The following is a 27,552-nucleotide window of genomic DNA, read 5'->3' as shown; positions in this document are numbered from 1 at the left end:
AGATGTACCATGGTGCTTGTGGGAGGACCTCAGGTTATCCTGCCCCTGGCAGAGGCGCCACAACTGGTACCACCAGGAACATGTTTCAGGCCATAATGGAGGCACAGGCAGGTATGGAAATGCACTCCAGACAGGTCCTGAGGCTGCAGAGGTCTGCTTTCGCAGCTGTAAGTGGTAACCTCCATGAACTTGCTGTTGCCTTCTATGAATATACCGAGGTCATGGATAGACAGTAGGGTGAGATAGTTGGCCTCCTCAACTGTAGTATGTCTGTGCTAGAACATGTGGTGGGAGTGGTGTGATGGCCGCGTGGATGTAGGCCGGAGACACAAGGAGCTGGCAGTCAATGTGGACATTTCAGGATGCACAGCCACTCCCATAGTGGTAGTACCAGCCCCAGCACACCACAGGGGCTGCTGTCCACACCACCACACCACACCAGAGCAGGCCACATGCACGTGGCCCTGGCCAGGCCCAGGTGGGACATGGTTCCAGTGGACATATGTCATCATCAGGGGAGAGTAGCACCTCAAGGTCTGTACCTGCACATGCCCATGGAACCCCTGGCAGGCACAGTCAGCGTGTCCATGGCCAGAGGCACTGAAATGCACACCCTGCCAGGTATGGTCTGCAGCTGTCCAACATTACTCGTATAGGGCAGCCACATAGAGGAACTGTGTGCATGCATACCCACACACTATGCAAGCACACTTAGGGTGACCCCATACCAACACACACCACATCACCATGCCCCAATCAAGGTACCACACCCCTCACCCACACACATGGTGACTCATGTTTGGACTACCCTCGGCCTCTGGCACACCTGCAACATACCCTGTGCATATGACGATACCTATGCCACATCCGTACCATTCATAACATTGATGCAGGGCCAAGCTAACATGGTTCTTATGCACACCATGACTGTGATAGAGTGCCACAATGTACTGCAGTGTAGAATGTAGTCAGGGGTAATGTGTACTGCATACATGTTAGGTAGTGTAGCCATGCAGCTATGATGCATCTCAGCTGTTGTTAACACCAATTTATATCCCCATACTGTCATCCATTTGTGCTGTAGGCATACGTGTCAGCAGTAGGATGGTCTGCGGTCATGTTCCACAGAGGTATGTCAGTGTGGTGACACCATGGCTGTGACATATGTGGTGTAAAGTTGCACACATGCCACAGGTATGTAAAACAGTTACTGGCTGTGTAAACATGACCGGTGGCCTGCTGGTACAAGTATAATCTGCACCCTTATGTCAACCCATCTACATACACACACATCCTGACTTAGCGACACTGTGTCTAAACCCCAACCTGGGTATGTAGTGCTATTGAACTGTGTAGCTGTCATTGCACACACGACACCATCTGTAGGGTGAGGTGTGTACTAGGTCACTGGCTACATGCAGACCATCCACAGACACATACAATATGGTAATGGGGATGTAATGCTTGTATATGGTGAATACAGAGTGTGTCATACCATCATATACACATTGACCAACACATAACAGGTAGACACACATCTTAGAGACCTGGATGTATAGTTGCTAACTAACTAGTCCATGTGTCCAATGTGTTACAGCACACAACACGTGTAACTGGGCTGTATCCTATCTGTTACCTGTAAGGGTGACGGTGACATTGGCCACTTGAGAGTGGCACGTGGGCCATATATCAGGTGAACAATGGTGTAAAGACAGTGTACACATCCCCCACTGGATACTGCACACACACTAGAACCCATCTTGATACTCTGACATACCCACTATCACACACTGGCCACGACACAAAAACAACCCATTGCATATCACAACAGTGATACCACAGGGATATGCATGGGATGCATATGTCACAGGCACAGTAGAGTGTTGCATTGCATTGCCACATCTATGGGTGACAACAACAAAATCCAAGCTACTGTGTGGCAATGTGTATTGTAATAGGAGTATGTGGACTTGGACCAGTGTACCCTACAGATATGCACACATACACATATACACACACATGGCAGACCTCAATGGGATTCCCATGCCTACCAACCCATTGGTGCAATACTGTTGTGCAGGTACTGCAAGGCACATGTAGCTGTTAGGGAGTGGGGTGTAACAGGCTACATGTTACATTAATGGGGTTGAGAGGCACCACACACTATATAAGTTGTACAAATAGGCACCCACCCCAGCCAAACACGTCCGCCCTGCAATACACTACCAAGTGTTGGAGATCCCATAACCAGGGCCAGTGGCAACATGGACACACAATGTCACCTGTGCTATATCCCACCTGTATGATGTCAGGCTGTTATTGGTAACATATCATGAAGTACAGTCTGGCTCCCACGGGGAATGTATTACGTGGAAGCCATCAACATTACCAGGCTTAAAATACACAGACACACACATATGCAGATACAGGTATACATAATTATAATTTTATATATATATATATATATATATATATATATATATTTATAAAACAGCAATATATATATATATATATATATATATGTATATATATATTTATAAAACAGCAATATATATATATATATATATATATATATATATATATATACTACACATACACATGCAGTTATATGTACAGTACGATACATAAGTGGTAGGTGCACACAATATGGAACAGCCACTATGCCTGCAATTGACCCCTAAATGACTGGACACTGTATGTGCCACCCATACAAATGACAATCGTCTGTAACATACACCCACAGAGAGGTCATCGGTGAAACAACACCCACAGGTTTGCAGACATGGTAACCTGTTATTGTGTACTATTATAGTTCTACATGCCATGCCATATAGCTGTTCAGACACTGACAGCTATATCAACAGAGTGATTTTACAGTGGGCAAGTTACACTCATACAGTAGGCTGGAAAGGTTCACAGCTGTTGCTGTCCAGGCCAAGCCATTCACATTGTACAATAGGAAAGATACACTGGGCCACAGGATACCTAACAATCAACAGTATGTATTCCAGATGTGTAGTTCAGCAGCCTCTATCTACACACTGTACAAACACAGTAGGTAGTATAGACGTCTTACGACCACATGGGTTGCAACTGCTACATAACATGGCATAACTGACACCATCAAGAGCACACCAACACACAGAACAGTTTGTATGGCAGGGGGCAGTAGTCCTGCAGTACCCAGATCCATGTCAGTAATGTGTATATAGGTGAAGTACATGGTACTGTACATCCAGATACCTTAAGGCAGCTTAGCCCTGATACCCCCACATTTTGTAGCAGCCTAGGCCTTTTCTGGTGCTCCCCCACTAGACTCAATAATACAAGGCCATATACCACTGTTACATACACTGGGCTCTGCAGTGCATGAGGGCACGCATGCATTGTGTAGGTGGTGGCCACGCATATATGGACCCAGCCTCACCATATGTGTGGGGGTTACAACGGCAGTGGACTGATGGCTGACATGGCAGTGTGTTATACTCCCAGCCCACTATGGATCAACCACCGACAACACGACATATGTGCACAGCTTAGTATGTAGGTGATGGACAGAGGCTGGAATACAGGCACATATGTGGACAACTATTGCCATACACTACGCAAGGTGCAGGTATTACAAGATAGTCTACAACATACTCTTAGTCAGGGGAATTGCTGGTATGGACGGCCATGGATGTAGCCATGTACCGTTAACACACAACACACACACTGCCAGTGTATTACCTGACACAAGACCTGTGTGGTGGACAAACAAGACATGATAGGCACAGCTCCAGCCAGCATGAAGGTAGGCCCAGAGTTGTGTGCTATGCAGACAGACTGCATTCCATGGCAAACTAGTATGTACACCCACACCCTGTAACACCAGTACTGCACAAAGCATAACACAACTCCACTCGCAGTCTGTCTGTACTTCCTGATCCTCCTATAAATATGTGGCTGCCCTGAGTGTGCCAGTTCTCCTGTATGGGGTATTGCTACATGCTGTCGGTAGCACAGATGCCCATCACACAGGAGATTAATGGGACCGCACACACATGACGTGGGGATCAATAGTGGGTGGTTGCCATGACAGTGTTAAATGGGTGTAGTACACATGTGTAATCATATATCTAGCTATCTGGATATGTATATGTACATATATTCCCACCATAGTTACTGAACATGAAGTGTAGGCCAACACCAGCCTGTATGTTCCCAATGTTGTAGTTGCAGGGGATGTCAGGTATCTCTAGCAGCATGGTCTATGTGTTCGACACCATCTTCATATGTGCCACTCACAGACTGCCCTACATATACTGGCCTGCTACACAGTTTGGTCTGGTGGCTGTCTGTGGTATGGGACACGTGTGTTTATGGCCCTACAAACATGTACACCACTACAGTGTCATACAGTGGGGCAGCATGTAACATCTGATAGTAGGGGAACTAGAACAATGACATCTACCACAGTCTGTACACAGGCTAAGGTACATATCAACCCTACACCCACTGTCAACATTCATCATAGGTACACAGACCTCAGGACTGTACGAACATCCTCAGAATGTGCAGGTAATGCAATGTAATGTAACATCTACTGTACATAACACGTGTAGCAGTCAGATATATCAGTGGCTTGTTCTCAGATATGATGCCACAAAGTATGGTGTACAGCACATATGCACCACTTCATGCACAACATATGTACAAAGGTTGACAGAGGTGTGGCTGGGAGCACATACACAGGGCCAATATTGATATGTTGCTGTGATGACCACATACATTTACTGTTGTTACAGGGTTGTTGCAACATATATCCTTTGAGGGATATGACAACTGTGACTACCACAGCTTTCTCCATTTACTGACTGCAATCCTCACACTACCTTCAGCAGTTGACAGCTAGATGCTCCGTGGGTGACACATGCAACCATGGACACAACACTGCCCATGCTGCAGATGACCCTGCATATGGAGATTCCCCATCAACATGGAACTGGCATGGCAGGTATTGAGACATGTACATTAGCCATATCCACACAAACACTGTGAAAGCAACATTACTCCAAATGCAATATTTATTTATTTATTTTTTTATTTATTTTACATTTGTTAACCGGGATGGTCCGACTGGATACATGCCCTTTTTCAGCAGAGGCCCGGGGAGAAAAGCTCCAACAGAGTTACATTGATAATTAGGTACAGTAAATGAGCTGAAAGAACTTAACATAAACATAGGCTATTTACATACAAGTACAAGACTGCCATTACTATTTCTGAGATTACTACAAATGTAACATTAATAACATATTAGCAAGGACGGTAGGCAGTATAATGACATAGAGTTAGACAGGATACATATTTCTTTATCACAGTATACAAAGTACTTATCATCTTAGCTAGTTGTTTATGTTTTAGTTAATGGCACAGAGCTAGTCTGGGTTTGAGCAAGGACATAGCCAGTGTGACTTGAAGTGGAGTTTTAGACTATTTTTGAATTGACTTAGAGAAGTTGCAAGCGTGATGTTATTTGGGAGAGAGTTCCATATTTTACCAGTGGTGTTGGCAAATAGCGCGTCACCACCTAGGTTGAGAGATTTAGTTGTTTGGACAAGGAGTCTGTTTGCTGAGCGAGGTCAGCTTAGATTGGAGTAGGGAGTCATTAAGTTTTTAGTGCTGGGGTATTCTCAGGTTGTTTAAGGATTTTGAAGGCCTCTATGAGTTGGGACTGGTGAAGAAGGTGTGGGAATTCTATCCATCCAAGCTTTTTCAGGTTAGTACAGTGGTGTGTTCTGTAGGGTAGGCCTGTAACGAACCTGGCAATGTGATTATAGCAGGATGAGAGCTTGGCCAGATCAGATTTGTTAAGGTGAGTGAGGACAGGAGAGGCATATAGTAGGGTAGAGAGAAGGTGTGAACGGGCTGTGGCTGCCCTGGCATTCGGGTAAGGAAGGCTTTAATTCTATATAGGGTCCCAAGTTTCTTGTTGACTGACTTAATGGCTTGGTTGATATGTATATCAAATCTGAGTTTATTGTCAATGTTTACTCCTAATAGCTTTGCATAGGTGTCTGGGGAGATGATGGTCCCATTATTGGATTTTATAGTGAAGTTTTCAGTCGGAGATCTATTGGTTGGGTAGAAGAGAAGTAACTTGGTTTTGTTTGGATTTAAGATCAGGAGATGGTTGGCAAGCCAGTTTTCGACTTTGGTGAAGCTATGTTGGGTGGTAGTTAGTAGATTTGCAAGAGAGGCATTGGAACATATTATAGTCGAGTCATCTGCATATTGAATGCAGGTGGCTTCAGGGATGACTGTTTGGATGTCGTTTATGAAGACTGAAAAGAAGAGAGGTCCTAATATGGAACCTTGAGGAACTCCTATGGTATTTGGTAGTAGGCAGGAGAGCTTGTTTTGCCACATTACTGCTTGTTGTCTCCCAGTGAGGTAAGCTTGAAACCAGTCAAGGGCTGGAGTATCTAGATACAGGGTTTTTAAAGTATATAGAAGCAACTGATGGTTTACCATATCGAAGGCTATCGATAGGTCCAGGAAGAGAGCGGAGGATATTTTTTTATTATTCCGGTTAAGATTAATGTTTTCAGTAAAGAGAGGAGGGCAGTGGTTGTACTATGATGGGGTCTGAATCCATGTTGAGAGTCTGTGAGTAGTTTATTTTGGGTTAGATAGAGCATTAGTTGGTTGTGCATGCACTTTTCCATAATTTTGGCAAGTGGTGATAGTATGGCTATAGGTCTATAGTTGGATAGTTCTGTGGATGAACCTCCTTTGTGGAGTGGAATAACAGGATATTTTCCAAATTGAAGGGATTGAGGCCTCGGTTATGGTTCTGTTAATTAGGATTGAGATAGGGTAGGCTACGACATCTGCAGCAATTTGCAGGTATTCAGCCGGCATAAGATCGGCTGAAAGGGTGGTTGGCTTCAGTTTTTTCAAAAGGGATCTGATAAAGGATGTGGACACTGGCTGGAAGTTAAAAGAGAGTGGTGAGTTGGGTATAGTGTTTATAGAAGTGTGGGGAGGAGAAAGTTGGTTAGCTAATGACTGGATGGTTTCTGTGAAGAAAGTATTGAATGAATTGGCTATATCTTCTTGGCTCTTGTCAGATAATGTTCCTGGGGTCGGAGTAGTGGATTTGCCTGGTTGGAGAAGTTTATTTATGTCTACCCAGTACTTTTGAGGGTTATTCTGATGTTTATGTTGCAGATTGTAGAAGTAATTTTTCTTATCTAGTATGATGGCTTTTTTAGTCTCATTTCTAAGTTGTTGGAATTTGATATGATCTAGGGGTAGTTTGGTAGTGCGCCATTTATCCTACGCTTTGTCTCTAGTTGTTATTTTGGTTTTGGTGTCTGTTGTTAGCCAGGGTGCTAGTTGAGTTTTAATTCTTATTGAGCGATTAGGGGCATGCGAGTCAAGTATAGTAAGGAATGAATTGTTAAATGATGACACGGCCTCATCAAGGGGAAGGAACTTTAGTTTTGTCCAGTTACATGATTTGAGTTCAAGTTGAAATTTAGTTGGGTCAAAGTTTTTCTTGGATCTGATAGACCTATAAATAGGTAAGCTTGTACAATTAATTTTGTCTTTCATGATGTATGTGAGCAGGTGATCACTAAGATCATTAGGGAGAGTTCCAGACATATAGTTCTGGGGATGACTGTTGGTGAGTATCCAGTCTAGTATACTCTCTTTGGTTATTGTTACCTGTACGTGTGGTAGATGATATTATCTGAGAGAATCCATGTAGGTTAACAGGGATGGGGTTGGACTGTGCTGTGCATTGGTTCCAGTCAATATTAACATCGCCCAGGACAATGGTTTCTTGAGGGTAGTTGTTGGCTATCCAATGTAGAATGACCTCTAGTGTTTCTACATTGTTCCCAGGGAATATAGGTGACAATTAGGTTAATGCCCTTATGATTATTTAGTAGAATTTTTAGAGCTAGTATTTCAGCGTTAGAGACCTGGGGTGGTTGTATAGGGTTAGTTATGATGTTAAGTGTGCTATTATATAAGATGGCTATTCCACCTCCTCTTTTTACTCTATCTGCCCTAAGTATATTGTAACCAGGAGGCAGGATCTCATTGTCTTTGGTTGATGGCCGGAGCCATGTTTCAGATAGACACATTATGTTGGGGAGGTATGTGGCTAGTACAGCATGCAGGCTATGTATCTTATTGTTTAGGCTTCTAATGTTTAAGTGGCATATTAGGAGGGAGTTGACCAGTTGGTGGGAGAGTGGTGGGCTGGTAGGATTTTGAGTTAAGGTTGGGCCTGGATTAGGATGGATGTCCCCATCATTGGTTATGTTTTTTCTTAGATACGCTAGTAGTCTAATAACTTTGAATAGTAGTTTTAGTTCATATTTGGATTTTGGTGTTGATTGGAGTGTTTTTTTTAGAAGCAAGTGGTTGGAATTTATAATTTTTGGGGTAGTGTAGTAGTGGGCAAGTTCCGCAGTCAGTGGAGGTAGGGGGGTCTATATAGTCAATATAGAGGCACTTACAGTTTGTAGTCAGGTCAGGTACATCCACCTCCCATTTGCTGCACTGTTTCTACAGTGTATGTTGTTAGAGGTACACTGCAATCCACCCGGGATGCTGTTTGGCACACAACAGATCTAGTTCCTAATCCCAATGATAGTAGGCTATTGCTACTGTCATTGGGATTGTCTTCACAGACGTGGTGTGTGTGGCAGGTCACATCTGCTCATAACATGTGTGCCATTGGTTACTGAACGACATCCAAAGGACATCAGTGTACAGTACCACTGCTAGCATGTAATGCCACTGTGGACTGCAGCAGAGATATTGGCCAATATATGTCGGGGTCTGACACAGTCTATACAGTCCAGAGGTATACACATAAGCCCTTAGTGCTACACATGTATACCATGCCGGACAATATGGATGTGGATGGCCATGTAGATGGGTATAACACATAATTACTGGTCTATAATGTCCACCACAGGTCATGCACTGACACACCCCTGCCTGGCTGTAACGGTATGACTGCTGGTATAGGGGTGCCATGGCCACATACTACACAATAGGTATTGACATACATCTGCACTGCATCTCACTGTCCTGTCTGACATACATGACTGTTAGGGGAGGTCCGGCAGTGGGACTTCTGGTTAGTATCTGTACATGATATCCCACTGGGTAGGTACACTCCGCTGCTAGGCATGTTACAATGCACTGTGCAGGCTGCAGGCAGACTGGCTCAACACTGGTCTACAGCTCCCAAGGGGGAATGCACATGTACCTGCATATAAAGCAGGCTCCATAGGCATGTCACAGCATAGGGTAGGATGCGCCTGTGTGACAGTGCATATCCACAACCAATGTGAACACAGCCACAGCCACATATGGTTAGCTAGCATGGTCTATGTGTTCGACACCATCTTCATATGTGCCACTCACAGACTGCCCTACATATACTGGCCTGCTACACAGTTTGGTCTGGTGGCTGTCTGTGTTATGGGACACGTGTGTTTATGGCCCTACAAACATGTACACCACTACAGTATCATACAGTGGGGCAGCATGTAACATCTGATAGTAGGAGAATTAGAACAATGACATCTACCACAGTCTGTACACAGGCTAAGGTACATATCAACCCTACACACACTGTCAACATTCATCATAGGTACACAGACCTCAGTACTGTACGAACATCCTCAGAATGTGCAAGTAATGCAATGTAATGTAACATCTACTGTACATAACACGTGTAGCAGTCAGATATATCAATGGCTTGTTCTCAGATATGATGCCACAAAGTATGGTGTACAGCACATATACACCACATCATGCACGACATATGTACAAAAGTTGACAGAGGTGTGGCTGAGAGCACATACACAGGGCCAGTATTGACATGTTGCTGTGATGACTACATACATTTACTGTTGTTACAGGGTTGTTGCAACATATATCCTTTGAGGGATATGACAACTGTGACTACCACAGCTTTCTCCATTTACTGACTGCAATCCTCACACTACCTTCAGCAGTTGACAGCTAGATGCTCCGTGGGTGACACATGCAACCATGGACACAACACTGCCCATGCTGCAGATGACCCTGCAGATGGAGATTCCCCATCAACATGGAACTGGCATGGCAGGTATTGAGACATGTACATTAGCCATATCCACACAAACACTGTGAAAGCAACATTACTCCAAATGCAATATAGCGGCACTTACAGTCTGTAGTCAGGTCAGGCACATCCACCTCCCATTTGCTGCACTGTTTCCACAGTGTATGTTGTTAGAGGTACAACACAATCCACCTGGGATGCTGTTTGGCACACAACAGATCTAGTTCCTGCTCACAGTGGGTGAAAAGGGCAAACACCACCATGATGTTCCTGTGTATTGGAATGTGTTTCCATACAATTGGTGATGGGGATGTTACCACAGCTGTTTCACATGCAATCAGCTAGGGGAGGGCTGCGATTCATGCAGAAGCCATCAGCTGATCATGAGCATTACTTACATTACACATGTTGCTGCCTAACCAAAGAAGGTGTAGGTCTCCATGTCTACCTGAGAGGGGGTGGGGGATGCAGACAGAGAATAATATGCATCAGGGAGGGGTGGGAGGGTAAAACTGAAGCATGGTTGTGTCACACACCTGGCAGCACAGGGTATCAAACCTCTGACAACTATGTAGTGCTAGCACAATTCGCTGCAATTATTGGATGTTGTGGAGAAGTCAAAACATATATGTGATGGTGAGTGACATCTGCAACAGGGATACAGTAGCTGTACGGTAGGTGACATACACGTGCCTGTTGGCATGAACAGGTGCCAGCGTCAACACAGTCTCACTCTCACAAGGACACACACACATTGACACACATGGCAGGGCCAGGTGTACAACTCATCAGTTGTGGAATTGCTACATCACATCACTGTGCAGGTATCCCATGCACCACACTGGTCAAAAAGGGGCTATACAGGTGAAGGGAATGGAAACAGGTCTGACATCAGACAGCATGCTGCAGTATGCCCACGGGGGTTGTAGGGAGTGTGGATGTGAACATCTGCAGCATGCAACACACACACTAACACACAGGGTGTCTCTACTGACATGCAGGTGTGTGCATGTCTGCACAGGTGTGTGGTGTTCGATTGAGCCAGATGGCTGTCCACGGCTAGGCGATGGGTGTACCTTGGCATCAGGCCACATGACGATGATCTGCATTGTGGCTCAGGGATGTAGTGTCTGCATTTACCCACACAGGCGGATATTGTATCCCCCATCCGGTCAACTGGGAGACTACTGTGTGTGGCCAATGCTGTGCATCGCTTGCCATGTCTTTGTTCCTTCATCCATAACACGGATGGCATCTGGGATGTGCACACCTCCCACATGCATGTACAGTGACATGTGGAACTGTATATGGGGTGTCCGGCCCATGTTGTGAACACAGATTATCATCAGATTTGCCACTCCTGCCCACCTATGGCGGGAGTTGGTAATGGCCAGCAGCTTTACCCTGCACCTACATGGTGTGCATTCTATCAGCATTCCTTGATGTCAGTGGCATCCGTCCATACAGGCATGTTGTCAGGCATGGTATGTCCATTGTGGATCACATGTGATGGCACCACAGGTGGTGCAGTTGTCCATTGGAGAACATGAGGGAGGTGCACTGTCTGCATGTATGTGCATATTCGACAGATGGACTGGGTGTCATGCCCTCTGTGGCCCACTGCTGTCACTCCACAGTTACTATCAATGGCCAATATGCAATGTACTACTCACATATTGGCTGTTACCTAGGCATGTCTGTGAGTGTATGACACATGTGGTGACAGTGTGCTCTGGGTAATACTGGGGTTGCTAACTGTGATTGCCTGGCCTTGATGTCATATGTCTGGGTATGGCTCTGCACCCCGGCCTCTCAGCCATATCACATGTGTTATCAATGTACAGTGGACATTGTGAAATATTGTATGGCCACCATATAAGAAATATGCAAAACCCGCTCCACATTGGCCACAGGTGTCACACAGTCACTACCACCTCTAAACAGGATACGGGTTACAAACAAACACACACACACACACACACACACACACACACACACACACACACACACACACACACACACATGCACACCTGTCATGTTTGAGAGTAGAACCCCTACCTAACTAGTGTATTACACTATAGCACTATGCAGTTATAGTATGCACCACGGATATTACTGGAGTAGTCCTTGCCCAAAAGTGTATTTCACACTGACTGACATCAGCAGGATTGCCAAAGTGGGGCTTGGAAATGACTGCGAGAGACTAGCCTAAAATGCATTGCTCCTTACACAGACAGTGACACACACAATACATCCGGAACTGCCATGTGTGTGGATGGAACCCAACCACGCGTCTAATTCACAATACAGCAGTATGCAGTTACAGGACGCGCTATGGTGATTACTGGTCTACAACCTTCCCAGAGGTGTATGTCTAGGTGCGTGACATCAACAGCCTTGCCAAAGTTGGGTATGTGAAATGTAAGGGGTGTGAGTAACCTAAAAGCATTGCTCTCTACACAGTCAGACATGCACGCATACACACACAGTTGGCAGGTTGGGGGGGCTAGAAGTCCCAACAAACTCCTTAATCACACTATAGCCATACAATGCTATGGGATGTGCTACAGAGATTACTCGGCTACGATCATCCCAGAGGTGTATTTCAAGTTGCGTGACATCAGCAGCCTTGCCAAAGGAGGGTATTCGACTTGTAAGAGGTGTGAGTAGCCTAAAAAGCATTGCTCTCTACAAAGTCAGCGACAGACAGACACGCACATATACGCACACACAGACTCACACATGCACAGTTGCCAAGTCTGGGGTTTGACCTCCTGCCGAACTACATTCTCACACTACAGCAGTACACAGTTACAGCATTCGCTACGGAGATTACTGGGCTACAGCTTTTCCCAGAGGAGTATTTCTAGGTGGGTGACATCAGTTGGATATGTGAAATGTAAGGGGTGTGAGTAACCTAAAAGCATTGTTCTCTACATAGTCAGACATGCACGCATACACACACAGTTAGCAGGTCGGGGGCTAGAACTCCCAACTAACTCCTTAATTACACTATGGCCATACGATGTTACGGGATATGCTACGGAGATTACTGGGCTATGCTCATCCCAGAGGTGTATTTCAAGTTGTGTGACATCAGCAGCCTTGCCAAAGGAGGGTATTTGACTTTTAAGGAGTGTGAGTAGCCTAAAAAGCATTGCTTTCTACACAGTCAGTGACAGACAGACACGCACACATAGACTCACACACGCACAGTTGCCATGTCTGGGGTTTGACCTCCTATCTAACTACATTATCACACTACAGCAGTACGCAGTTACAGCATGCACTATGGAGATTACTGGGCTACAGCTTTCCCAGGGGAGTATTTCTAGGTGGGTGACACCGGCAGCCTTGCCAAAGTTGGGTATGTGAAATGTAAGAGGTGTGAGTAACCTAAAAGCATTGCTCTCTACACAGTTAGACATGCATGCATACACACACAGTTGGCAGGTCGGGGCCTAGAACTCTCAACTAACTCCTTAATCCCACTATGGCCATACGATGTTACAGGATGTGCTATGGAGATTACTGGGCTACGATCATCCCAGAGGTGTATTTCAAGTTGTGTGACATCAGCAGCCTTGCCAAAAGAGGGTATTCGACTTGTAAGGGGTGTGAGTAGCCTAGAAAGCATTGTTCTCTACACAGTCAGTGATAGACAGACATCCACACATACGCACACATAGACTCACACATGCACAGTTGCCACGTCTGGGGTTTGACCTCCTAACTAACTACATTATAACACTACAGCAGTATGCAGTTACACACACCATGCGCTACAGAGATTACTGGGCCACAGCTTTCCCAGGGGAGTATTTCAAGGTGGGTGACATCAGCAGCCTTGCCAAAGTTGTGTATGTGAAATGTAAGGGGTGTGAGTACCCTAAAAGCATTGCTCTCTACACAGTCAGTGAGAGACAGACACACACATGAACAGTGACACACACTCACACAGTTGCCATGTCTGGGGTTAGAACTCCTACCCAACTAGTCTATCACACTACAGCAGTATGCAGTTATGGGATGCGCCACAGAGATTACTGGCCTACAACTCTCCCAAAGGTGTATTTCACACTGGATAACCACAGCAGGTTTGTCAGGGTACTGCTATGGGGTGGCCAGTGTGTGCATGGCCCATACACCATTCATGTAGGGGTGACACATGACAGACGGCCACACATGGGGTCATATGTCACAGGTGCCTGTCTAGGGCAACTAGCTGACTATGTCCTTGTACAGCCATGTTGCGCAGCTGGCACATGGACCACATAGTCTGTGGTGCTGACGGGTACTGGTCGCTAGTAAGTGCAGTGTGTGACATCTGCAACTGATTTGTTTGGAGCCCTTTGACTGTGTACTCGGTGGGACAGGCGTGGATGGCTCCTTGTCATGACCACCCTCTTCCACACATCTATATCCATCTACCTTTGGCGTATTATGGTGTGTTTTCCTTACATATATATCTGTATTCCTATCCGCTGTGTGTGCAAGGAATGAATGGTGCATACTGACATGTGTCTGCAGTAACTATTGCAACCGCTGGATATGTCTGGTCCACTGGTGTTTGCATACATGGCCTTCATGTGTTTGTGTGTGAGCATGCCCAGTATGACCTTTCAGTATGTGGATGACTGATATTGCCTTCATTTCTCTAAGTGTGTGAGCATGACCAGTAAGGCCATCTGTTATGCATGTGTGGAGCATGTCCAGTGATTTGTACTGCACAGCTGACCTTTGTGTTGTACACCGACAGGTAGCATGCTGTGTCTGCAGGGTATCCACCGATCATTTGGCATTGACTGTTGCAACATGTCTGCATAGCGGGGGGGGGTACACCTGACTATTTCTATGTTTCTACTCAGGATTGGGGGGTGCACCTGATTGTTACTGTATTTCTATGTGGGGTGGGGGGGCACACCTGACAGTTGTACACATTTGCTAGGACTGTACTGGTATATCCTGTAGTCCATTTCAGTCAGTAGTCTTACCCATCATGCTGGCTACACCATAACGGTGTACTTCCATTCTTATCTTTTGATTGCATACACATTAGCTTCTGACTTCCTAGCCATCATAACTGACATCCCACTACCTGGCCTGCTGTAGTCTGTCCATGTAGGCCTGGGTGGGGGTCACCCATACCTCTCATTCAGAGACCATAGTACGGCATTTGTTTGTCTTTGTCTAAACCTGTCCTGCTGGCTGTGACTGTTGTTGGGTATGTGACCCCCCCCCTCCTAACTGGTATGTGTGAGTCCCTTATCTTGTGGGTGTCCCAGTATTGCGGGTGGTGCTGCAGGGCTGCCTATGTCAGATGCACGTAGTACGCTGCCTACGCATGGTTAGGCACAGGTAGTGTACTGTTCGGCATCTCTTTTACTGTATGTGAGAGTCAGAGAGAGGTGCTATTCCCAGGGTCCCTCCCGTGTCAGTGTATGTGTTATGCATTGCCTCTTTCCTAGGGCCAGGGCATACTGGGCATGCCTTCTTCTGCCTACTGGGGCAGGCTTAGGTTGTTCCTCCCCAGGTCACTCTGTGCCTGCGCAGGCCTTGGCATTGATGGGGGGCTATATGGCCCTGCTCCTGCTGCAGCTGTTTCCGCAGGATCATATTGTGTAGCATGGCACATACAAGGACGATTTGGGTATATGTAGTTGGTGAGTACTGCAAGGCTCCACCGGATGTGTCCAGGCATGAACCGTGACTTAAGCATCCCAAACACACGCTCTATTATGATTCTTGTTTGTGCGTGTGCCTCATTATGGAGATCTTGTTCAGGTGTGTGTACGCGTTTCTGATGGGTGTCATCAGCCAAGGCTCCAGTGCGTATCCAGCATCCCCACTAGGTGACCATGTGGGATGTCCCCATTGGCAAATTTCCGGTACAGCTGTATCAGATGCCAGATGTGGAAATCGTGATAACTTCCAGGGCAGCCAGCACACATGGTCAGTATTATGCCCTGGGAATCATTCATGACCTGGCAGCTGATGGAGGGGAAGCCCTTGCGGTTGACGCAGACCCTACCCTGCTTACCGGGTGGTGCTTTGATGCATATGTGCGTGCAGTCTATTGCACCCACTACCTCAGGGTGTTCTGCAATTTGGTGGAAGAGACGCATACTGCTGGCCAACGCCTCACGGGTGAAGGGGAAATATACATGCTCACCAACATGTGCTGCTTTGGCATCCAGGAACTGGTGGAGTACGCTGGATGCTGATGCCTGTGAGAGCCCCATCATATCCCCAGCTGGCCTTTGAAAGGTACTTGTAGCTAGTATTCTTAGGCCTACACATACCTTAGTTTCCACTGGGATGGGTCCCCCTCTGTTAGTTCTGTGTGTCAGGTGTGGCCGGCACAGCTTAACAATCTGCTGTAGGAGGCCCCTGTCCACCCTATAGCTCTCTACTATCTCCAGCTCATGTAGCCCCTGGTAACCTACCTGTACACTCTTCTCTGTCTCCTTACTGTGGGTTGGTCAGCAGCATTCCCATCCTCGCCACCCTCAGCCTCTTCCACAAGTTGTATGATAGCTACTGCAGCCCCTAACATTTTGCTGTTGTGAGTGTTAAAAGTTCCCCACTTGTTTACACTGGTGGTGTAGGGTGTGGGAAAAACCAGAGGGCTAGGTGTTTGCATAGTTTATAGTGGAGTTCTGGGCTGGGCTGGTCTGCTGCCTGTGTAATTGGCTGGTTCCGATACGTTTCACCTGGCAGCAAACCTAGTACACCTTGATTAAATTCCTACTGCTGCTTTCCCTTCCCATTCCCCTTCAAATTCATCCCGGGGGTGCGCCGCGCAATCAGTGTACTGCAATGTGCACACTGCTGCTATTTCCTGGGTTCACTTCCTTTATCTTCCTGTATATCCCATTGCATGGCACGCACACCCGCTGAAACTTTGTTGTATGTGTTCGGCAGGTTTAGATACACTTCCTGGCTTTGCTGTGCTAAGCTGGATGCAACCCCGAGCCACAGGGCTCCAATCCACTGACAGTATGCCTGACACTCCCACACATGATGTCACCTACCTCCTAGTCTTGCACTCACCTATTCATACTCATACACTGTTGGGACCTGCCTCACATGCTGGGAAAAACAGGGATTCACTATCCTTCCCCTCATTTGCATAGAATTACCTGCTAATGCATAGCTACATGTGTCACACTGTGCCTCCCACCTTAGCAACCACTACTCACTGGCCAGGTTGTTTTTTGCCTGCCATTGACTTGCATGGTGGAATACTGATTTTAGTTAGACTGTTTTTTTAGGTTTATTTTCTTATTTCTCCACCGGTCCCGTTTGTGCGCCGCTGCCCTATGCTTCAACGGCTGTGATCGGCAGACATATCATAAAAGTTGTATTTTGTACATTTGGCATTGTTTGCAATGCCAATGGCCTTCTACTTGGCCATTGGCATGCTTCCTCAATGATATGCAGCCTTTATTTGGAGCTGTCATAACTCCATTTTGGAGTTTGCAGTACCGTACTCGGTTACTAACCGAGTACATTTCTGCATATTATGCTAGTCCTGCAAGCCCTGATTCCTGCTTCCTGGATGGCAGATTTACCTCATTTGCATGGTTTTCACCTGCAAATGGGGTGATTTGCATACGGGGGCTGGGGACGTACAGCACTTGTGCTATAGTGCTCGCACACGTGAGACATGCACATACGTGGCTCGCTCGGCCGCCGTATTGGCAAAATTTTATCTTACAATAATCATGCACGCTATGCAAGCTTTTGAGAACCCAAGGGACTGTGTACACTTACTGTAGACTTTATCAAATCACAGGGATTCATATCACTTTTACAAATAAATTACAAATCATATAATACCACATTATTATCAAAAATGTGTATTATATAAATATTGTAATTCAAATAAACTATTACTAAATTAGCTTATGCAGGAGCATAACTTGCTCCCATTGTTGTACCATGTTTCTATTTGCATATTTGTTTATTAAAACCAAAAAAGAAATAGCTACCATTAACTGGAAAAATATGCTGAACCCATTGATAATGCACTAAATTTACTCAGTGAAAATCTACTTACTAAGCCTGACAAAATTTTTTCAGAAGGATTACTTGGTAAAAATCAAAAAGCACTACCCTGGCTAGACAGATATATTAGAAATTTAAAGAAAACTACAGACTCTGTATGGAAATCTTTCACACTAAAAAAAAAAAAAATGCACAAATCCTACCTAAATACAAGGAGCTAAGAAATGAATGTTGAAAACAAACATATCTTGTTAAATAAGCCTACACTATACCCAGTTGCATAGCAGAAACAAAAAACAGCCCTTCTGATTTCTGGAACAAATTTAAACAATTAACTGTTAGGATCCAGTCACTGAAAATAACCATTTAAAATGATAAAATGACGAAGCCTTTTTAAGGCAATTATTGACAAATACTTAATAGCATTCAACTGATACTGAGCCCTCTCACTACTGAACCTAACCCTACAAAACAACCATTTTCATTTAAAACAGTAAAAGTACAGGACTTTAAAAAAATATTTTGGGAAATAAAAGCACATGGATCACCTTCAAAGGATCTACCATGGTGTCTACAGTTATCCTTTCTTGCAAATATTCCACTTGCTTCCTCTAATGTCTTCATAACTGCCTATATAACGACATGCTGCTGTCTCTCTAGTATAAGCCATCTAAGTCATTATGGGTACATTTTAGTCATAAAGCTCTGCTAAGCATAATTGTTTTTAGCTTATCCTTGTATCTGTAAATATGTTACATTCATTTCTTATGTGATCCTATTCACCCAGGCTGTGTTTGCAAATGGTCCATTATGACCAGTCACTACCTCAGTAAACAAATATAAAAAATAAATGCATAAATAAATAAATAAATAAATAAATCTCAAGTTACTAAAAGAAGCTCAACCTAGGCCGCTATCCCCATTTATTTAGAAAGAATCCAGATTCACACCTCTTCTCCGAAGGAGATGCTAAGCAAAAAACAGAAAACTAGGAGAGTAGCTCTATTCTCAGCCCCCTATTTAAGATGGGGTAACTGTTGTTCATATTCAACTTATGTATTACCTTTCATTCTACAGCAAGGTATGTAAAACCCAACATGGCTTTCATCCTGGCCAAAGTACTCAAACCAAACTTGCTGAAGGAATTAATTACACAACCATGCAGTTCAACAATGGAAGTCGTGCTGCTGCTCTCTTTTTCATAGTTTTTCTAAAGCTTTAAACATAGTCAACCATGATATCCTCCTACAACAAGATAAGATGAGCTACACATCAGCAAATATTTATTGGTTCAGAAGTTACTCATCCAGCAGAACTCACATTATGTGCTGGAATGCTGTGATGTTTCCCCAATATCCAAGCTAATATAGGAGTTCCACAAGACAGTGTCTTAGGCCCACTGCATTTTACTATCTAAACAAGTGACATGCACTTACAAATGGTATAAGATTGCCTCAATATGCTGACAACTCCACTGTTCTCTACACTGTCCCAAACGTAACCACATGAATGTTTATGATGCAATATACCAGTGATTTACTGATGACATGATGCAATGAATGAGAAGAAAACCAAACTGATGATTTTCAGTCAAAAGTGCAAATCAGTGATATCTATCCCATCTCAGTAAAAAACTCTACTATCCAGTTGAACACTATAAATTCTTGAGAGTAACTAATGATAAACTACCCTTCTCCGAGTATGTAAATAACACAATGCAAGACAGAGACAAAAGGCAAGGGGCCCTGTACCTTGTAACAAAACTGCATATCCTCATCCTCAAGAAAAAGAAATAAAAAACGTAGCCAACTAACTTTACCTGCCAAAACGAATATACGGAATGACAGCCATGGGTAACCTAAACAAAATCATCTTCCAAAAACTTGAATCCACAGAGTAGAAAACCACAAAAACTGTTACATGTACACTGAATGGTTTCCACACATTATAATATATTCTTAATACACTAGGGTGGATGTCTTTTGCAAACAGAATAAATGTCATCACTTTTGCCCACAAAATCCTAACCAGCTACAGATTCTACTTAGTCTTTTCTTGTCTACCTTGTATACAATTGAATGATCTTTACACTCATATTTGTATGCACATTAAATATGAAAAAAATATTTACTATAAACTTGTTTTGTCTGAAATGTGGTGTACGCTATGTAACGTCTCCACTCTGGGCCAGTAATCAAGGAGCCTGAATCCTCACCACTGACACTGGAGAGGGACGTTCACTTGGAATACAAATGGATACACTCAGTATTTCCAGATGCAGACCTCTCTGCATCAAGCTCAATTTCCCTTAAGAGCACACAGGGAACACACTGGCTCTGGGTGTCTCTATCTGTCTCCCACCAGGTCCCCAATAAGACTCCTCACTGGCACAGCTGTAGGGTTAGGACATCAGCCAAGTGCCCAAGCCAAGTCCTCCTGCACCCTCTCTGTGAAATCAGTGCTTTGTTTCCCTACGCCAAGTAGCTGACACACACACACACACACACACACACACACACACACACACACACACACACACACACACACACACACACACACCTGGGAAAGGCTGGCACAGAATTACTAGCTATGAAATCTTCTGTCCATACTATAAGGTATTTTCACTGCCACCAGTCAGTTACTATACGGCTCTTAAAGGGTATCCAATTATACTGAGTGAAGCTAATATTAATACAAATGGTAATGTTGACCAAACAGCAAGGCTTCAGGAGTGGCCACAGTTATCACCAAATAAATAAATATATGCAAATACTTCCAAAACTTAAATATTTGCTAAAAAGGGCCAGCCACAATGAAACGTTTAAATATATTTAATAATAAATAATAAATGAACAAGAAAATCTATTTACAGTAAACACCAGAATTTTAGTCACAGGAAATATTGAAAATAATACAGCTGGAAAGAGACACACAGTTACAGAAAAGCAGTACTTTACTATTCTCACTATATTTTAATAACCGATCTAGAGAATTACTGTTCCTACTTACTGAAATGAGCAATGCAAGATGATGTGGGTGAGTGGCCCATGTTGTTAGATCCAAGACAGAATACAGAATACTGACAGCAATCTCCTACTAATATCTAAATATTATTTCTGGCTTACAGAATGATAGCACACACATATCTGGTCATCTGACTCTGTTTACCACACTATCCCCCATTAATAGAAGTAGCCAGGGTTTAGCACCTATGTGCTACAATGCACACTAGACCTTTAGCTAAATTTTATTAAAGCATCTGAAAGCCATAAAACAATAAAACCATTCCACTCTTCCTACAGAGCTACAATCTATTCTCTAGCACATACATTGTGTCTCTGGTTCCACTCAAAACTATGGGATAACATCTGCATGGCTTAACCCATAAAGTAATTTAATTTCAGACATATTTTAAAGTTAGCTGGACTGAGATTAACCTTTTCTCTTCCAGTATCCTCTACTAAAACATATGCATTTAATTCAGTTACAATAATACACGCACATTTCTTTTCTTTCCAGCAGGACACACTGTTGATACATTTTAAACACAAACAGCATTACAAATACATTTTTTCAACACAAACATCTGTACAAATCAGTCTGATATACAAAAAATATAATTCTTTACAAAATTCCAGCTAGCTGTGCTGGCATATATTACACATCCACTGCCCTACTTCTCCGGGAATGGCTGGCAGTACCTCCTATTATCACACCCTAACTACCTCTTCAGAAGCCCTGTCTTTGCTCTCATACCATCCTCACTACTCCTTCTCAAACTACCCTTATACAATCCTCTTATTAGCATTACCTTTCATCTACACATCCACAAAGTTTTACTTTCATTTACAACTCTATCTCAAACTACAAAGCTACATTTACCTTGTCCCCATCCTGCATCCCTTCCCATTCTTACTTGCCCTATGCTATATTTGTTATTATAACTACACATTATATTTACTACATGTATTAAGCACAACTAGGCTATAATCTCATGATTATGTGTTGCTTGCTAATATAGGTTTTGCTAATGTATGCAATTCTGTACATTAATCACATCTTCTTATTGTATTATAAAATATATTTTGATTTATGAATATATTTAAAAATCATTATTAGATACATTTAAATTATATGTCTTCAGGATTATCCACTTGTACATGTATCTTTCAGTGTAACATCCTGAGTCCCCCTGAACATGGACATTCCTATCAGGGGTGACCTACTCAACAACATATACATAAACAAATACGTACATATATAAATACATACAAACATACATACTTCATGATATTGGTATTTAAGAAAGTTTGCAACAGAGAAGAAAAGCTGGCAAACAACTATACTTTATATTACATCTTATACTTCCCTGAAAGCAGCAGAAGCAGTCATGTAAAGTATTTATGTCCAGTGATGCTAACATAACCCACCGTATATCCATATATCCATAATTCTCAGCTGTCCCGGATTTTCAGGGATGCCCCTGATTTTTCACTCAGTTTTTAGCTCTGGCCATCTTAATCCATCCTAGAACTGCTGACCCTTGGATAAAATTTGATGAATTACCCTTAATAAATAATGACAATATTTAGGGTTATAAACTTTTACAATGTATATTAAGTCACATTTTTTTCCTTATTCGGTCACTGTCTCATGTTAATAGGAATAATATCGATTGTCCCTGATTAGTTCTGGATTTCTCCCTGATTGGTTGAGAGATATTCATACAACCCAATAATAATATCGTGTTTACTGCAAAGCAACCCCAAAACACATACGTACACCATGATAAACTACTTACAACACAATACTTCATAAAGTAAATCCAAGTGTGTGAAATACAAATACATGATCATCTCCTACCACGGCAATAATTAACATGAGCAATAGCCAGACGTTTAAGTCCTTGGTAAGTCACTGATGAAGCAACATAAACAAAATACACTGTACTAGTTCATTAGACAAGTCTGTACTCACCAAGGCTCACTGTCTGGAAGCACTGGCACTGCTGGATGCAGAGCTACCGGGAGACGTTATATAATATTGTTTTATTAAAGCTCAGCATGACTCAGCAATTATTATAAGGAAGTCATGCACACTTGTTTTGGTTCAATAATCATGACAAGCTGTAATGAACTATTTCACTTATGACGCACACGTTTAAGAGATGATGAAACTCGTACTGTTAAGTCAATCTACACTGGCTTTTCACTTTTATCCCGGTATGTTTGTGACTGTTGCTATAAATCACAAGATGTCATTAAGATTGATCGCTTTATTTAATGATTAAAAGGAACACTCAGTGCAGCAAATACACATGAAAAGGGCACATCAAATGCGAAACTATGTTTGGAGAGACAGCAACGAACTTTTTCACCTTCTCACACCACCCATCCCAGATTGTAAACATTTCTAGGCTAAGAATCTGAAACCGGAACAGAATGCATGTACCCCTCCCTCCACCCCAGTTTTTAAAATACTCGTAGTGGTGTCAAAGCAGTTAGGATGGGTAGTAGTGAAGTATACGGAATGTACAATAAGGGGTGGACTCTGATACTGTATACCTGGTGCTGGGGAAGAATACTGCACCTCACTAGGGTGCATATCTGGATGTCAGAGTTTACACTGACTGCCATTCTGACAGCTACTGCGTCATTCTGCCTGCTACCAGAGATTGGAGGAACGGTGGTGCCCAGGCAACAATAAACAGGCGTGAGCAATATGACAGGACAGTAGTAACGTGAATAAATTAGCAGCCTTTCTAAGCCACCTAACGTAGCAGTGCGATGTCAGTCACAGACGAACGCGTTTGGGAAATTACAAAGACATAAATAAATCTCAAGTGTACCTCATTATCAGGAACGTACCTCGTTTGGGGTCTTAAAAGTTTATGTTCCTCGAAGTGCCATATCGAAAGAGTCTGTCACACATTCAGTTAGCATTATTTTAACTGATATAAATATAAATGAATCGTATAAAAATATATTTTAATGAATTAATAAGTAAAAGCAGTATATTTTAACCATCCTATGACCTTCCTAGCTGAAGATGTGAGTAAGCCATGAGTATGTGTTCCACATTTTGTCCATTTGTTCCACATTATGAAGGCTAGTGTTCCTCATTTTGGAAATGGAAGTTTGAGAGCTATGTATAGAGACAGGTTTAAATTTACGAGCATTTAAAAATTAACACAAGACACAGTAATGGAAGGTTGTAGTTAGGTATACTCAGTGTCTGCTTCTCAGCTTAATTACTCCAGAATTCTGGATATAAAGCCAAATGTAACGAGAACAAGTGAAAAAAAAAAAAAAAAAAAAAACAGGAACAGTTTTTAAATGTTACTCTAATTCAATTTTTAAAGTTAGTAGAATAAGGGGGTTTTTCATCAACATACATTTTTGCACCACAAGAAGTATGACACTCTTAATATCTGGCATTATTGAGTGTACTATAATCCTCACTGGTTTACCAGAAAACTAAAAAAGTATGTGTCAGAGCAAAAATGTGAGGCAAAATCAAGGCCATTATGCAAAATTCTGGTAATTCTGAGAGCTTTGACCATCGTTCTGAAATAACATATTTTCTGAGTATCTCTTTAAAACGTTATTATCCTACTAACACGAATGCTTAAAACTGTAAGACTTCCAGTGTAGAGCGTATAAGGAAATCATCTCTTAAAAATAGACATTTTAAGGCAATAACTAGCAACAGTTTAAAATAATATACATCTTTCCTAAGCATATGGGTAAATGTTTTGCGAGTTTAGTAAATTTGTATTTTTATATAATGCGTGAGAGGGGCAACAACATTAGGTTCTGAGTACAAAATGAAAAGTTCTGGCTACAACCCTGAATAAATGTAAATATCTAGTGAACAGTATGTTCTGCTAAGGTGCACTCAGCAATGTGTTCAGCAAAATTCTTTTGTTTAATAATAGCAGTCATTGTCTTCATCATGGGCACCGGAAGCTGTTGAAGACTGGGAGAGAGGAGGGTGAGAGGGGCACTTAGTCATCTAAAAAGGGCAATTTTTTAAAACTATTTACTACCATGACATATGTTCACTTGGAAGACATTTTAAGCTTAGCCAGTTCTCTTTTGGTGCTTGAATTAACATTTCTGATTAATTTTACCTATCCCATGGCTGATAATTGTATATTAGCCCTAGTGAGAATAACTATGATCATACCATAGATAAATTGAGGGGACCCATGTAAGGGATGCAGCATTTAGGAACTGCTTCTATCCCAAAGGATACAATATAGCAATAACCCACGCCTGGGTGTGGGTAATGCTGGATTTACCCACGGTTTGGTATGGTTTGGTCATGAGGGCGAAACCCGAGTGGCCAAACAAAGCCAACTGTGGGTAAATCCAGCATTACCCACACCCAGAAGTGGTTATTTGTTATACAATGACATTATTTAAGAAAAAAAATAATTACTTTTCTTAAATAATGGCATTGTATAATGCCTCCTTGCTGCCCTTCCACAGCTGTCTGGTATTCTGCGGCAGTTCTGATGTACTGCGTATGCGTATGCCTATGCAGTACATCAGAGCTGTGGGCAAAAGCAACGGAGAAAGCAAGATCTCCCTTGCTTTTTACAAACTGTTTCACTATGTTAAATGGGTTTAACATAGCGAGACAGCTTTAAAAAAGCAATGGAGAATGTCCGTTGCTTTTTTTAAAGCTGTCTCGCTATGTTTAACCCATTTAACATAGCGAGACAGTTTTGAAAAAAGCAACGGAGAAAGCAAGATCTCCGTTGCTTTTTACAAACTGTTTCGCTATGTTAAATGGGTTTAACATAGCGAGAAGCTTTAAAAAAGCAATGGAGAACCTCCGTTGCTTTTTTTAAAGCTGTCTCGCTATGTTAAACTCGTTTAACATAGCGAGACAGTGTGAAGCAATGGAGATCTTGCGTTCTCCGGTGCTGTAAAAAAAAGTTATAGTAATGGAAAAAGTCCAGGCGACTGGACCTTTTTCCATTACTATAACTCAGATTTACAACGTGCATGCTGCCAATCAGGGTGCACGTTTTTGAATATTAATGGGGGGTTGTTGTATAATAATGTATTTTTTGGAGTTTAGTTTCACTTCATGATTCTGACACCAGTTATTGTTTGGGACAACCTTCCTGCATGATGATTAAGTAATTTGGGGATTCAATAACTGCTTCTAGCTTGCAGTCATCTCAGACTTAGTCAACTAAAGCCCTTTGATATTTCACACCTTGCTTTTGGTGACAAGAGTAAAGCATAAAATTTGAGCCTTTCACACTTTCTCACGATTCTTGCCCTAAGAGGTTGGGAGATCAGAGTATATGTTTGACTGTGCATGATTGTGTCATATTTTTGGTCTGTTCCTCATATGTGTGATTTTCTGGCAAATTTATGTGAACTGCAAAATCTAAATAATGATAGACACTTGAGTTTCAGACAAACACTGAACCATTTGTTAAACAAACAATACCATCACGCAATGAAAACAGACTTAGCATGTGCAGTAAACTTCTCTCCCCTTAAAACTCACATTCATTGAACTGGCATGAAAACCCACTTTCATTTTGCATCTTGCCAGTGGAGGGCTAAGCTTATCTCTGGGCTGTTTTCAAACCATAGGCTCCTTACACATTTTTAGGGTCATGCATACATGTATGCGTTCTTTATTTCACCTTCCTGATTGCATTAAATTATATTCCTTGTATAATGCAGCACCGCTTGTTAGAATGCATTTTAAATTTGTAGTTTTGAACACTAGTCTTGTAAGCAATGAAACAAAATGTATGAATCAATAATGACAAAACTACCCATTTCAGAAAATTTCAACCATAAAAGGCCACTCAAACTTCTATCATTACAATCCATCAGTATCAGTAAATATGTAAAATCTCTGCCGAAGTAAAGTCATCTAAATATTTCCACATTAAAGGGATCTGTAACTAATGAAGATGCTGCTGCTAGCAAATAACTTTATATTTCATTGTTTCATTGTTTCATCTACAAATAAAGTGTCTGTTGCCCTTGAAGAATAAATTGCCTATGTTACATTAAAAAAATGATAAGCTAGTAATATTGCAATAGGGAATGGATGGCAAACTGATAACAGGTTCATAGTTACTAGGTAACTCCTCCAAAGGAGGGCATTCACAGGACTTCAGCATCCACTCCCTTTAAAGTACAACACAGTATAGTATCAACCATCCATCTACATACTGTGAGAGTAGAACCCACAGCCTTCTGAATCAAAAGCAAATATACCAACTGTTGTGCTACTAGCAACACAAGCAGACTTGGCATAAACAGCACTAAACTTCTCTTCCCCTGAAGCTCAGCTCCTTGTAAAATCCTTCAACAACTCCTTGAATCACAAGTGGTGGTAAAAGTAGAAAATTCAGGCTCTTACTTCTTGTCCCTAAG

General features: G+C 42.7%; 1 protein-coding gene across 3 annotated transcripts in view; it reads right to left on the bottom strand.

Moving 5' to 3' along the window:
* PIR (pirin) overlaps positions 1-23,513 on the bottom strand; it is a 723,908-nt gene extending 700,395 nt beyond the window's left edge. Inside the window, exons 1-2 of one of the 3 annotated variants that reach the window (XM_044073077.1) lie at positions 23,111-23,513; positions 22,564-22,700 (exon numbers count right to left, since the gene is read on the bottom strand). In XM_044073077.1, coding sequence (XP_043929012.1) covers positions 22,564-22,574 — 11 coding nt within the window. In that variant the 5' untranslated portion in view covers positions 22,575-22,700; positions 23,111-23,513. The remainder of the gene's footprint in view (positions 1-22,563; positions 22,701-23,110) is intronic. The other 2 variants (XM_044073074.1, XM_044073075.1) reach the window with 2 other exon arrangements.
* Positions 23,514-27,552: the final 4,039 nt, after the last annotated feature.

The sequence above is a fragment of the Protopterus annectens genome, chromosome 5.part1 (assembly GCF_019279795.1).
Source record: "Protopterus annectens isolate FY-2018-M chromosome 5.part1, PAN1.0, whole genome shotgun sequence".
Classification (NCBI taxonomy): domain Eukaryota; kingdom Metazoa; phylum Chordata; order Ceratodontiformes; family Protopteridae; genus Protopterus; species Protopterus annectens.
Note: the sequence above shows the minus strand (reverse complement) of the source record. Positions and strands in the feature narration are given on the sequence as shown.